At 32.6% G+C, this 15884-nt stretch overlaps 1 protein-coding gene across 10 annotated transcripts in view; it reads left to right on the top strand.

Annotated features, from left to right (window-relative positions):
* Nucleotides 1-15884, top strand: part of BIRC6 (baculoviral IAP repeat containing 6) — a 230619-nt gene that overhangs the window by 195399 nt on the left and 19336 nt on the right. For 8 of the 10 annotated variants that reach the window (XM_057740742.1, XM_057740738.1, XM_057740736.1 and 5 more), the window contains 4 exons: nucleotides 10557-10702; nucleotides 11367-11477; nucleotides 13807-14024; nucleotides 15630-15791. In XM_057740742.1, the coding sequence (XP_057596725.1) occupies nucleotides 10557-10702; nucleotides 11367-11477; nucleotides 13807-14024; nucleotides 15630-15791 (637 nt within the window). Of the gene's footprint in view, nucleotides 1-7721; nucleotides 7895-10556; nucleotides 10703-11366; nucleotides 11478-13806; nucleotides 14025-14637; nucleotides 15487-15629; nucleotides 15792-15884 lie in introns of those variants that run through there. The other 2 variants (XM_057740743.1, XR_009054583.1) reach the window with 2 other exon arrangements.

Raw genomic sequence — 15884 nt, 5'->3', positions numbered from 1 at the left:
TCCTAGGTAGAAATACTTTCTGTGTTTCAGACGTTTGACTTTAAAATAGCAATAATATAACTCAGGCTTTAAATTACTTATTAACTACATTATTCTGCCTATGTGTTAATATCAGTGACTGCAAATTTTTCCCTAGGAATTTCCTTCAAATGAATTGCAAGTGCTATAGGATAAATGGTTCTCAGAGCATGGTTTCCTTTGTTAACATACAAGAGTCTGAAGTCTGTAATCCTGCGCAGACATTTTCCAGTACTAATCCTACTAGGTTATTTTATTGAAGACAGAAAACAATCTTCTGTTGGCTTGAGAGGCTCAGAATCATTAGCAGAGGTTCTAAAATCTATTATATTAAGGTTTAGGATTGACAGGGTGAGACAACATTCATGTTCATACAATTCTTCTTATTTCCTTAAAGCTGTCATCCAGCTGAAGTTGTATAGAGGAAAACTTATATGACAATAAGTAGGCTTTAGATTTAATTTTTCTGGAGCCTTTTGTCTATATTATTTTAGAATTTCTCTAAATCTAAAAAAAGTATCATGTAATAATGGTTTTTTTTTTTTTTTTATTAATCTGATCAAATAAACCAAACCATTTTCATGGTTGAAAACAGAAGGAAATTTTTCTTGGTAGAAACTGTTTGTCAGAGTGAAGAGCCTCAGCATTTATGAGAAAGAAATTTCAAATCTTATACCACCTGTGCTTTTGTTAAAATCTTTCTTTAGATCAGGTAACTTTTTTTTTTTAAACCAAACAGTCTATTTAAAGAGGAAACTTCAAATTACTAACATATCAGAAGAACCAGTATCATAAATAGAAGTATTAAAGTGATTAAACTAAATTTTGAAAAGTTAGTGTCTGACTCCAGACTCATTTTCTGTTTTAAGAAGGAAGATTTCGCAAATGCTAAGGAATTACCAAAGGCTTACTGAGACCTTTCTTTTTGTTGGAAGGAGACTAGTTTTCTCACTCTTCGATTCAGTTAACTAATACCGTGTGTAATTACCACTAATGTTTTCTCACACTTTGGGAAACTCTGTTAATAGGATATATCTTCAGGTCCTCTAAAAGTAATGACATTTTGCAAATATAAACTAACAAAATTAGAAAGAAGAAGTGGGACGATGTCCATTGACTGTCTTACTCTCCTTCCCCCGGCTATCTGTGCTTAATTGGGAGAAACAAAAGTTAACAGAAGCCAAACTAGCCTAGCTTTTGTTTTAAATGTGGCTACAATTTAAAATGGTATTTTGGTTCTCATCCTCACCTTAAGAGTTTTACAAAGAGTAAGCTGCTTTTTAACTTAACGTGCTTGTCTTCCTTTTTATTTTTTACTTCCCTGCTCACTAAGATAACCAGTGTCCTCTTTTGGCCCTGTGTCTAGTGAAGCGGCTTATAACTAGGTCTGTCCTGCTGTTCCAGGACTTTGTCCTTTTTCTTCAAGATAGACTTCTTATTTCAGAATACTTTCCTAAGTATGGATTATTACAATTTATGTAAAGAAGGAAATGACCTGTTAGCCTTTCAAGGGGGCACTTGTATTTTAATAAAGGATAACTCAGGTAACCCTTAGATGAAGGAGTGTATTGGAGATGTATTAGTTCGGTTGCCTTCTATAGCATGCACCCTTTCGGGTGGTCTGCTGAGGAGTAAAGGCTAGGTAGAATCAACACTGCAGTACAACCCTATTACCAAACTGTCTGTGCACCCAAAGGCTTCAGTAAGAATGACTGCTTAGAGGAGAAACAACACTATGGGAATGCCGTTTATGCCTGTTAGCTCTGTAATTAGAAGTTTTTGCTGTTACATATAATAACATATGAGATATAATTTTATATGCATGTGTATATCAGTGCACACACATATATATTTCTGAAAGGTAGCTTCTGAATTTTAATATTTGAAATAATAGACTCTAAGACATGTTTCAGACTTTCTCTGTTATATTTATACCTTAATAAAAAAATTACTTTCTCTTATGGGTGAGGATTAGTTTGGTGACTGATAATTACAGTACACTGATGGGGTTGGTATTAGTGTAAACCCTAGCACTAGTCAAGAAATAAATGTATATACTTCTAGTTTATTATGTTCATCTTTCCTGGCAAGATTCAGCTGTTGACATGGCAAGGTGGCAACTAGGAATGATTTATTATGATTTAGTCTGTCTTTTAAAAGTTGTTAAATATTTACTGTAAAAATTGCATTAAGAACTTCCTAAAGATGATAATATCTTAATATTCTTTTACTTGTGATTCTATATTTTACTGTCCACCACCTCTCCTAATAAGTCCTCTCAAGATTCACAATTTGCAATAACTGAATAGAGTTAATTTTTACATTCAGCACTTTCCAACTTTTGTCTTTTTTCCAACAGACAATATTTAGATAATTAATTATGAGGACTTTTTCAGAAATTAATTTTTTTCTAAATCTATAATAACATGTTTTGTACACTGGTTTTATACCATTTTGAAAACATACCTTAACTGTACCCATAATGTTAAATGTAATTTTCTACTTAGGCCATTATCTTTTTTTTAATGTATTCAATAAAATGAAATTTATTTATTACGACTAATAGAAATGTATAATATATACTACCTGTAAAGTTATTTAACATCAAAAATAGTAAACATGTAACTAATTCTGAAACATAAACATGTGTTCCTGTATTACACAATTACAAATGGTCCACAGTAAAGAAGGTTCAGGAAAATAATTTGAAAACATAACATCTGGTTTTCCAAAAAGGGCAAAAAGCAAAGCAAAAGCACTCATATGGTTTCTTTAAATACTTAGGCCATTAGCTAATATCATCTATCGCTTAAAATTTGAACAGAATTAGAACATTTCAGGATGCCATAATGAGGAAATTTTGCATTTTTTTCTTGTTCAGTTGAAATTCTTTATAATAATTTGAACAAAAAGAGAGAAGTGGTTGATTTAAATATTGGTTCTGTTTAACTTTGTTTGCCTCAGTAATATTAAGTAGTTTATTTACTTTATCTCAGAGAAGTTATTCAAAAGCTACCTTAGTAATCACTTCAATAAAGACTTCCAAGATAAAATTCTTTTGCCTGAAAAAAAAAAAAAAAAATTCTTTTGCCTGTCTGTTGCTGTAATAGACACTTACGAAGAACAAAAAGTTTAACATTTGTCCGTAAAGGATAGGTAGAATTCACTCCCTTGCATAGTTTTTGAAAATTTTATTACCATAAATGTTCTGTTTTTCCAGGTGACCTCAGTATAGCAATATTAACACTTTTCCTTCTTGCCTAATGCAGAAAAAATTTACCAGTTTCATTTATTTTATTGAGAAAGTCTTATAGTTTTTATTTAGTTTTTTAATTTGATGATTTTTTGTGCTTAATACTTTTAATTTTTAGATGTACGAGCAGTGGAAGAAATAGTTCCCTAGGGGCCAAAGTGGGGGGGGCGGGGGCAGAGGGGAGCACATGTGGGAATGACAGCATGATACAAAAGTAGGAGGTAAAGGATGTATAAAGGTTTAAGACACATGCCAAAGACAGCCTGCGATTAGATGTTTACTACACATAGGTACAAGGTCACTACCACTTAATTTTATGCCAATTATGAGAGATCAAAATCTGGTAAAAATGAATTTTTGTAACTGTCAGATTAATGACTTATGCAGATAAAAGACGAAAGTATTTCCTAAATTCCTTTTGTTCTGCCAGTCTGAAATAATTTTGATTAGTATGTTATTTATGCTCCAGCCTCTATGCTTCTATTGATTTCCCTCTTGTTTCTGGAGAATAAGCCAAACTGCTTTAAATTGTGGGTAAAGTTATAATAAATATACAGTAGCTTATAGTTATATAAAAAATACAAGGAAGTAATATAACCTAACTTTTGTTTAGGACATACAGTTTCAAAAGTTCTTAGATGTGTATTATTAGTTTTTTCTGCTCTGTGTGATGGACAAGAAAGTGTTCTTTTTCGACAAAGAATGAAACTATTACTTAGAGTTTAATATTTAGAAACTTACTAATAGGTAATCAGTTCGGGATTTAGCGCTCCAGTTTCCTGATGCCTGTAGTGTTCTTTATCAAAAACAATATTTATGAAGAAAGACAAGTTGATTGACCCGTAGTCCAGATACTTTTGTTTTTATACACCATTGCTTTTACCAGAATTGTTCATTGATCACTTAGGTTGCATGCTTGTGTAATGGCTATACTTGAGCCTTAGCTGGTTCCTGAAAAACACTTAGATCAAGTACCAAAATACAGCCTATTCTATTATTTAAGTGATTAACAAACATAAATTCATTAAAAATTATAAGTTGACTTAATACTTCTACTTTAGTAACATAACATATAAAATGTTTATTTCTTCAGGTTACATTGGATGAGCTTTATGTTTCAAGGCAGTTTCCACTGTCTTACTTCTGACAAAATCTCAAGCAGTCTTAATTGCTGAATTTTGAAGTCTCTTGCTAAATTAAGTAAGATTTAGTTTGTACCAAATCTTTCTGGGCACTTCACAATAAGTAATCTGTCCCATAATATCTACCTGTAAGGGACACTCTTTAGAGTTCAGATAGTTCAGATCCTCCTTTTTATAAATGAGGAAAACAAGGCCCATAAATACTGTGATTTGTTCCAGGTTCTCTGATGCTTAGTGGCAGAGCTATGATAAGACCTCAAATTTCCTAATGTCCCAATCAAGTATATTTATTTACTAGATTGAATTTAACTTCCAAAGAACAATTCGATTTATGGATCAGTGAATAATTAGAAATCAGAGACATGAACTTGTTTCTGATTTGGCTTTGGAAATTTAGGATACATTAAAAAAATGTTTAATGTTGACAATGAAGTAAAATTTTTTAATTGAAAAATATCCTTTTGATAATTAAAAAATATATACAATAATGCAGATTCTACAGATTTTTTCTGTTATTTTCTTTTTCTTATCTTTTTTCATTCCCCTGAAGAATTTTTGTTAGCTCTGTAAGATGTTAAAAGGCAGCATATTTTGTTAGATATGCATAGCCATTTGAATTGTGCGTAAATAATAATTACTAGACTACTAAGGTACACTAAGTAAGGTAAACTATGTTTTGTGATCTGTAGAACATCAGCTGGTAGCAACTTCATATAATTATCACTTAAATGAGGAATAAGTCAGCTTTACCCATTTGATGGCTTTTTTTCCTCAAAAGAATTAATTAAAACCTTTCCTCTGAAAATTTCTTATTGATGTATGTATTGCTCCTTTATTGTCTTTTAAAGCTGATTTGGTATCTACTTGCATAGACTAGGCTGGTGTGTTGGAGATACAATTATTTTCTCTATGTTGCTAGAGAAGCCTCTTCCCACCCCCCCTACACACCGTATTGTTTTCCATCTACTGAATTTTGTTACTATCTTAATATGTCTTATATTTGTAATAATCTTTAACTCCTTGTCAAGAAGAAATTAAAGAGTTTATTAGCAAAACTTGATAGTTAAATAATAAGCAAAAAAAACCTCCCACCTATTTATGACCACTTTATGATCAACATTTTATTTTGGATTCTTAAAAAAGAACAAACCTGAAAGCAACTCTGTTACCTCCATTAGTAAAAGGATTTGTGGCATGGGTAACATAATACTTTAAACCTTTATATGTGTATTGTTTCCACTTGAATTGAAATATAATTAGTGTGAAAATTCATTTTGTTGCCCACAAAATAATCATAGTGTGAAGATGTAAGCCCTTCAGAAACTTTTTAAGTACCATTCTTAGCGAAATTCATCTTCTGCTGATCATTTTAACCCGTGTTGTCTCAAAATGAAGTCAGAGTACAGCCATAGTAGCCTGGTTTCACTTTGAGTAAGTGTGACACTTCATAGCCTCCTTGGAGCCGGAGCAAAGGCAAATATTTTGTCCCTGATCTTTTGTGCAGACTTTTCCTGCTAGACTCCAGTAGGCAAATAATTATATTTTGTATATTTAGTATTTGATAGTTTCACCAAAAATGTGAAAAGGGGACTTGCTGTCAATCAGATAATCTTAATTCTAATAAGGACACGACACAAATGACTGTGTTGAGCGTACGATGTTCACAACATTGAACTTCTCTTTCATATAGCATTAAAGTAAGCATCCTTGGTTGCCATTTCCCTTAGCTATCCCAAAGTGTTGTCCGGTGCAAAGTTCATCCTATTTTAAAATAACTGAATTCTCTTGTAGAAATACCCAATTCCTTTTACTCCAACTAAGCAATAAGATTAGTTGATTTACTTCTTAAAAGGCATATTTTCTATCAACCTATCTTGTTTTAACTCCATTAAGTTAGTTTCTCTAGGGCTTCAGTTGAGGAAGAATTTCAGTTCCAGTCCTCCTACTTTTGTTTTCATTAGTAAAACATTTCCTTTCTCTTCTTTTTTACTCTCTCAAACCTACAAAATGAAAAAGACCTGATTTCTTGTTGCAGCCATATATATATATATATATATATATATATATTTTTTTTTTTTTTAAGTTTCTTTTTTTGATGACCCTGAACAAGTTCAGCGGTTCGTCAGCCTTTTTTACTTGGTGATGGAGACAGCAATGCCAACATTTAATCTTTCTTCTTAGCCTCAGTTGGATTGTCCCCTGGTGAAGCGTATTACTTGTGGCAACTCCATTCCACAGCAGCACACAGTACTGTTATTTGTCCTGTGATGTTTAATCTGACCTAAAAATTATCATATTTTTATCTAATCTGAAAATCAAGGTTTTATTTTCAAAGGCTTTCTCATACCTCTGTTTTGAATATTCCCTTCTCTCCTGCTGCTCATTTATGCTTTATTTAAGACGAAGATTTTATTTTCTCCTTTCATTTAAATCATATTGAAAACTAAAACTGGTACTTCCATTTGGAAAGAATTTAAGTAAAAACAAAAGGGAATCTAGAGTTGAAAAGCTAAGCTTTAAAATAAGCATGAATAACATTCATCTTATAAAGGTCTTTATCCCATTTAGTGGTGCATTTCAAAATTTTTCATGTTTTCTATAGACATTAGAAGCAAATAATTCTCCACAGTAGTATTTTAAAAAATCTTTCTGCTTACTTTTAATTTTAATTTTTTTAAACTGTAATTCCTTGCAAAGAGCTTTAGAACTGTGGAGTATGATATGCTGCATTGTTTTATCGGTAAATGTAGAAGTTTCATTCTCTTGTAGTTTTAGAATCTTCCTCTAAGACTCTAATTCTTAATACTTCTGAATCTGGACATTTCAGTACATGGTGTCCTGATTACTTCTTCAGTGTGGCTCTGCTTTTTAAATGTTTATTTCAACAGTGTGATAGTTTCGACTTTAGACTTAGGAGTACAGGGGATTGAAGTGGTCTTTCTTAATGTTCGACCAAGAAAATAACTATATCAAGCTGTTTTTAGTTTATAGATCATAAGAGAACAAAATTCTCATATTTTGTAATCTTACAAATATCCAACTTAATTTGGGTGGTAGTATTAGAAGAAGCAGTTCAATATAACTGAATGTTGAGTTATGGTTGTTTTTTTTCTTTTTTTTTTTTCTTTTTGTTTTCACAAGAAAGATTTGCCCATTCTGCTCACATCCTAGTTTAGATTATATGTCACAAAGCCAAAATTTGCTTAATTTATTAGCTGTTTAGTTGGAATTCACAGCATAGTGGAAAATGTTTGCAGATAATTCTGTGCAATAGTAGAAACTTCAGTTGATTCCTCGTATTTCTTCAGGGCAGTGATCACAACCAGATTCAACGTATGCACAAAGCAGCGGATACCATGGTAGCGGCCGTCGCTGATTGCTTTTACCATGTTGGATCCATTGTCAGTCTCAAAGACCTACTTCCAGCTAGGTGCCTTGAACTCAAATAGCTTTTCACACAGACTTCAGGATGTGAGCTAAGGTATGGCCTTTTTTCATGAGCTGGGCCTACATATGGGTTGACAGTAACCTGCACCTTTTATAGAAAAGAGACTACTGTCTGTAGTTGAATGTCAGACAATGGCTAGTTGTAGTTATCATTAGGCAGGTGGTGTGTGTTCTTCATATATTTGAAGTACTCTCACCTTTTGAAGATTATTCCTTTTTCTCCTGTATGTTTTTATCAAAAAGACTGTCCACATAAAAAAATTTCTCATTAGAACCCACTGTAAAGGTCTAATTATGTCTGCTTTATGATTCAGCCATTTATCTTCAAGATGTAAATGATTATTTCTTTTACGCATTTGATGTAAAAAATACTATTTTTAAAACTTCTGTGGATTTTCTGCGCTATTTTTTAAACATTTTTAAAATTTTATGGTCAAAAATACATAAAAATTTTCATCGTAACTGTTTGCACTATTTTAATAATAGAGATTTCTCCTACTAATCATCTATTAAAAACTGGAGTTAGGAAATTGGTGTTCACAATAGGGCTTGAAATTTAGAATCAGTAGCTTTCCGAGAGTAACTTGCTCTAAATTGCATTGAGGCAGTTTAAGCTCCACACCGGAGGTTCTTGTTTCTTCAAGGAGAAAATACCCTAATTCTGGAAAAATGAGCTTTACTCCTATAATCTTCCTTCTCTGCTTGGCAAGGTGTGTTTCTTTAAGTGACATCTTTATTGAGAGTATAATGGATCAACTGACTGATGATAGGTTTAGGAAATCATCTTTATTTTATTATAGCTATAACCGTAACTCTTCTTTTTTCTCAAACTACTTGCTGTTGTTTTCCTATTGTTCAGTGGCCCTTCTAGTTAAGAATTTTTTTAAGCCCCATCAAGAGAATCATTTACAATTGGGGAGAGAGAGAGTCCTTATAAATTCAGAGGGGGTACTGTCAATCAGCTTATGTGCTTTTCTTGACCCTCAGTGTTTCACACAGATTGTGAACAGCCATTGGTAAATGCAGAAGTTGAGAATCTGTTTGAACATGTCTACCAGAATCATACCTTTATTTAAAAAATTGTCAGACTCACTATTAAACTACAGTCTCAACTTACTTCATAGCTATAAAAGATGCAGTTTCTTATTTGATTCTAGCAATGAAATGTCGATTTCAATCTTAAAACAGTCATTCACTATATTCTCCTTATGTACATAGCAAACATATATGTTCATATTCAAGTTCACACACAGAGGTTGATGACTAAAATGATACACATCTACCAAGTGGTTCCTGAGTAGCAGAGGAGAGTTGGCCATGTGTTCTCTGTGACTCCTATATACATGAGGGAAGATAAGAGCATAGGAGAAAAGGCAATAACCCGGTGACACATTACGATTCTTAAGTTAAATCCTCTTGCCAGGTGAGGTAGTATATACCTTGTAGTTAGAAATAACTGTGGATACTAGTTTCTTCACACAGTATGGGAACCAGTTCAAAACTCATGCACAATACTGAATGCATTTACCCTTGTTAACCACCTGAGTGGCTCTTCTTAATTTACCTCTTATTTATCTACCTAAAGTTAAGCGCTGAATTGCTTCTGAGCAGATTTTTGACTTTGTGATGAAGAACAGTTCATTTGGACATAGGTTGCATAATATTATTTTGTTAAGGACTCTTCTTCCTTCTGTTAGTCTTTTTATAGTTCTCTAAGGCTCCATGCCCACGTTGTGAAATGTTTATTTTAATATAATAGCCATGTTCTTTTGTTAGTGGGTGTACAAGCTAGAAAAATGTGATGCGTAGTTTAGATCATACCTTAGTGTAAACATTTTAAACACTTTTATCTGTATGTGATTACAGTTTGTTTTACATTATCTATTTAATGAATTAACAAAGGTGTATTTTTAGTATCTAAGCAGTAGTGTCATGATGATGTGAATAAAATGTTCTGAGAGTTGAAATAGAAGAAAGGAAATTGATATTTAGTTGCTGTTTTTAGTGAACCTTGTTGATAAAATATTACTGCATTCATCTAGAAAATTTGAGTATATATTAGAACCTGCATAGAGAATAACAGAAGAATATCTTTAAAATGATTATGGCCTACAACTTAGTGTTTAAATAAAGATTCAGTGTATAGAAGCATGTTATATTAAGTTACCTACTAGTAAACCTGCACTTTATTCTGGAATATTTCTTTTTTTTCCCCCTTGGAAATTAATACACTCTAAGTGAAATACAGATAGTATTAAATGAAAAACTACCTATGGGTCTTTGATTCCCAAGTCTTACAAGGCAGAGGATCTTTTACTTTAGATATAGAGGTGATTTCTGTATTTCTAGGTATATTATTACTATAAGTGTGTTTTTAAAGGTGCGGATTGAAGGACATGCCAGGTATCCGGGTCTTTTTACAGTATGACGTTTCTACAGTGTTTAACTCTTGTCTGTTTCCACATATGAAGAGACAGCCTACCCGAAACTTTAGTTATTATGCTAGGCATTATCCTGTGGCTTCAAAATGAATCTAATTTAAACTACTCCTGGTATATATTGTGTATGTCAAATAAAATGCGGACTGTCATACTGATTTTTAACCACTGTTAGTGACTTATGGAAGTATTTATTTTTCAAAACGAAAATCTTAATTTTCCTTGCATTTCTTTCCATATTAAAAAAATCTTTTTCAGATCTAAAAGGGAAAATGTTAAAACAGGAGTAAAACCAGATGCATCTGATCAAGAGCCAGAAGGACTTACTCTTTTAGTTCCAGACATTCAGAAGACTGCTGAGATCGTTTATGCAGCCACTACCAGTTTGCGGCAAGCAAATCAAGGTACAGCACTCTTCCCTTTATACTACTTTTCTTTTGATACGAAGATATTTCATTTACTTACTGAAAACTGCCTTCTCTTTCATCTATGTTAATGGTTTTCCAGTAAGTTATTTCTTAAAGATTCTGCTGTATGTCAGGTTTTCAAGCTAATTATAAATAGTCTTTAATTTTAAAATATTAATCTCTACTATGTATGATTCCTAAGACAGTTAGTAGGCTGACAGCATGAATTATAAATTTCTCTTTTTTTCCATTGAAAGTTATGAAATTGAAAAATGCAGTTGTATCAGATAGAAAACAGTACATTAAGACTACGTGTAAGAATTTAGTTAAAATTGGCATTTTCACAGATTAGCAATGGAAGATATAAATGATTCTGCATCATCTATTGCTTGATTTCTTCTGTTTTTGCCTGAATGGATGAAATCTAATTAGCATTTTAAGAATTTAAGCTTTAAAGTTGTTAAGACTTTTAGCCCTATTAGTTATTTTTATGAAATAGAAAGAAATCTTTTAATTTTAAAATGGTACAGTAGGAAGATAATTATGAAGAGTTTGGTAATTTTGGGAATTCAAAATTTAAACTCTGAAAGTTAATAATTTCTTTGTTTTACTCTTTGAAAATGTATACTTACATTATTTATCTTGCAATATTAAATAACAGAAAAAAAACTAGGTGACTATTCAAAGAAGGTGGCTATGAAACCCAAACCTTTATCAGTATTGAAATCACTTGAAGAAAAATATGTGGCTGTCATGAAGAAATTACAGTTTGGTAAGTTGAAATTATTCTCTTCATTTCTTCAGATCCTGTTTCACATTTTTTAATAGTACTATTGAAATGTGTTCTAGTAAAATTAAAGAATTTCAGACTTGCTTTTATCATGAATTATTCATATACTCTGTGTGTGTGCGTATACATGCAAAAATTTTTATCATCTCTGAATTTATATCTGTATGTATAGTTATGTTTGGAAATCATAGTTCAGTAGAACCCTAGGGGAAAAAGAAAGCCAAATGTCTAACAATGTCTTTCTGTGTCTGTATATCCTTGCCTAAAGGAAGCCAACACCTGGGACTTTGAACCAAGTCTGTTACTCTTACCATTTTAGAATTCCATGGGATTTACCTTTGGAAAATGTAGTTACACATAGTTCACTTGTAGTCTTTCCCATTCCAAAACTCTTGACAAGTAAGGACTGATGAAAAGATCATATCAGCACCCTTCATAAGGTGCTGGTCTATGAACAAACACTAGAAATCCAAATTTTGATGAACGCTATTAACTATTATATGTCCCTCTTTTTCATTCTTGAGAACCAGCCCAAAGGACATTGACTATATTAAAAAGAACACCAAAGTAGGAGTCCAAAATGTAGGTTTATGTCATACTGTCAGAGTAATAGGCCAGAGCCTTTGATTAATGTTAGTCAGCCAGGAGGCTTCTCTCATACCACCTAAAATCATGAACTCTACCAGTTGGACATGACTGAGTTTTGCTATCCATTGGCGTTTAGAATAATTTAGAAGAAATATGAGTTTTCTGTTGTGTTGTTTTTTAGTAAACTGCATTTTCTAACATGTATCAAATATTTTCTAATAACACGATTCTTCAACTTGGTATTTATTGACTACCTAATATTCTCATATAAAGTACTGTCATTTGTTTAACCAATAACTAGACCTTTAGGTTGTTTCCAGTTTTTTTAGTAACATCTGTGACACCTCAGTGGCCATCATTGCATATAAATATTCATACACATCAAGGATTATGTCCTTAGGACAAATTAATAGAAGAGGAATTGCTGAATCAAACAGGATGTAGGTTTTTAGCAACTAGCCATTATCTTTGAATATTTTAATAAAATTTTGGTATTAAAAGACCCTGTTCTCTTACAGATAAAAAAATTTCCTCCAGGCATGGGGATAGGCTCATGTGTGTATCTGGTGGATTGCTGTTTATAAAACTCAAAGGAAGTTTTTATCCCTGTAATGTGTGAAAGGCAGCAGAGTTGGGCAGATGAAATAACTCTGGTTTAGAAGTTAACTGATAGAAAATACTCAATAGTCTTGCTGAGACATAGTACATTTGTAGTGCACAGATGACACTGTTTATAGGTCTTCCCCTTTTTTCTATGTTATAAGCTTCTTGAAAGCAGATATATTTTCCTATTTATTATTTCACCCAAAGAGTCTAGCCTAGGACCTTGCACTTAGTAAGTTCTTGTTAATAAAATTTACCACATTAATGATAATTATAATGTAGTTTTAATGTTTTTCTGTATATTTAGAATTGTATAAACACAAGATCAGAAGTTACCATTGTTTCTTTGTATTTGCCCTAGTATTAATAGGTGGTTTTAATTTAGTGTTATAAGTTATTTAAATATCTTTGTTTTAATCCATTGGTGGGGTAGGGTTCATCTGAATTAGAGATATAGTTCAAATCCATTTTTTTCTTTCTATTTTATATGGACATAGCTTATAAGTAAAGAATAACTTTAAGTCCTTCCAAATATGCCTAAATAAATGGTTAAGAATTAGCCCATTACTTATATTCTGTCAAAGTACCTAATAATCGTATTTTATCCTATTAACTTAAATTTCAAAAGTAATACAGAAATAAACTTCAGCCTGTCATTTCTGTTTTCTGATTCCAAATCAGTGCAAATATATACAGACTTATTCTCTTTTTAAAAATGAAATGTAATGAAGTACTTTTTGGGATTTCGTATTCTGAATTATTTTGGCAAAAATATATACCATTCATTTTAAGAATAAATTACCTAATACTTTGCATTGTGATTTAAATACTTGATATAATATAATCTGCCTGCATGTCCAAACTGTAAATTAAAAATCATTTCTTCCTTTGCTTCCATTGACATATTCTATCCCTCTAGCAGCATTAACACACATATATAAGTATTAGATAAACATTTATAGTTTGCTCTTCTTCCACATTGCAGTCCTCTGCATTTTAGGTGAAAGAAGGGTTAGTGATTTATTTATTTGTGATTTTTGTTATTATAACAGCTCTCCTTCATACTGGTTCATTTTGTGTGTTATTTTCAGTGTTTTCTTTTTTCTTTTTCTTCTTTTAGATACATTTGAGATGGTTTCTGAAGATGAAGATGGGAAATTGGGTTTTAAAGTAAACTACCACTACATGTCTCAGGTGAAAAATGCAAATGATGCCAACAGTGCTGCCAGAGCCCGCCGCCTTGCACAGGAAGCTGTGACGCTGTCAACCTCACTGCCTCTTTCGTCGTCCTCCAGTGTGTTTGTGCGCTGTGATGAGGAGCGACTTGACATCATGAAGGTAGGAAAAACAGCTTTTTCCTATTTCCCTGGCTAATCTAGTTATTCAAAATTTCATATAAAGCACTAGAAGTAGCATGAATTTTAATAAATTTTAATAAAAATTCTGTTTACCATTTTGGATATCAGTGAAAGGAGTCCTTTTCTAATGCTGGTTCAGACTGTGTATGAGAGTACCATTCAAAATAAAGATTTAGGGGCTTCCTAGGTGGCGCGGTGGTTAAGAATCCACCTGCCAATGCAGAGGTCACGGGTTTGATCCCAGCTCCAGGAAGATCCCCTTAGTTGCGGAGCAACTAAGCCCGTGTGCCAGGAAAAAAAAAAAAAACACCAAAATAAAGATTTAGAAGAAAATACCAAAGTACCTTCTCTATCAGTCTTCAAAATGTTTTTCTTTTCTAGGAAATTTATGTATTCACAGATTCATATAATCTATGATTTAAATAATAATAGTACAATACTAAATAAAACCTGCAGCTTTATGTTTTCACACTGTGGTAATCTGGCCTTAAATTCCAAGAGATGCTACAGCAAGTAACTTAAAGATTTGACAACTGGGGTGGGAGGAACTTTACATGATTTAATTCATGGGTTAAATATTCTGTCTTCCTTAGATACACTGCTGAAACTGAGGAAGGTTTTTTGCTTGTTTGTTTTTTTGTTTTGCTCTTTTGGATAATTTTTCAGTAGAAATTTTGCTTATTGATCACATTTTTCCTTTTTACAAGCAGTAGGGCCGATTATTGGATGATAGCCTAGGGAAGTATTTTATCACCTAATGGACCACATAAGTTCAAACTTGTGACTTTGTTAAGCATTATGCTGTACCTAATGTAAAGGATCCCAAGTTGGAGCTGCAAAACGTACATCAGAGTTGTCACGGATTGAGACTCTAGGACCACTCGCCTCCACGCACAGCTGTTAAGGACCCGAGGCTTTGCTGCTCATGTCTTGTGTGCTAAATATCTGTTGATTGACTCAAACATAATTCATTAAATCATTCTGACACTCACTTTTGGGTTCTCTGCTGTTTTTTGGACTACCAGTAACCCGAACGGGAACACCTACGGTTCTCTCAGAACCTTTTCGTCATAAGTTGTTACATCAGAACTTTTATTCCTGTTACCTGCTTGTCCCATTATCCCAGAAGAAAATATTTAAAAGTAAGCTATTTCTTAAAACATTAACTTGAAGATTTGAAGCGGAAAGTTACTCTCATACCTTTGAGATGTGATGATGAATGCACCTAGAGTCTCAAATTGTTGACAGTACTGTGGAGCTCATGAAGGAAAACTCTTAGAAAAAAAAGTAACTCAGTATTTTAAAAGGTATTTGCTGTTAAGGTAAGCTTTCCTGCTGGCAACTGGGCATCTCTCTTTTAAAAGCCCCTTTTCACCAAAACCAAATCACTTTAATCGTAACTTAGAACCATTTCCTAGTCCTGTGTGTGTTTTTAACTTTTAACTTCATTTTTAATACATTTTGATAGAGATGTATATATAGGATATAAGAAGATTGTTCTTATTTCATGCTGAATTGCTTTTCTAAATAGCAACATTTAGAAATAGTAACATCATAGGCTTTTGTGTTTGTATGTGCATACTAGGTTTTGATAACTGGTCCAGCAGACACTCCTTATGCAAATGGCTGCTTTGAGTTTGATGTATATTTTCCTCAAGATTATCCCAGTTCACCCCCTCTTGTGAATCTAGAGACAACTGGTGGTCACAGCGTGCGATTCAATCCAAACCTTTATAATGATGGCAAGGTAATGTAATTGCAGTCCTTTGTTTCTAATGCCAAAGTATTGGAACCCAAAGGTTCTTTGTAATTCGAACAGAAGTTTTGTTTCAGTTATCTT

The sequence above is a fragment of the Hippopotamus amphibius genome, chromosome 7 (genome assembly GCF_030028045.1).
Source record: "Hippopotamus amphibius kiboko isolate mHipAmp2 chromosome 7, mHipAmp2.hap2, whole genome shotgun sequence".
In the NCBI taxonomy this organism is placed as follows: Eukaryota; Metazoa; Chordata; class Mammalia; order Artiodactyla; family Hippopotamidae; genus Hippopotamus; species Hippopotamus amphibius.
The sequence above is the reverse complement of the archived record's forward strand: the minus strand, read 5'-3'. Positions and strand labels throughout refer to the sequence as shown.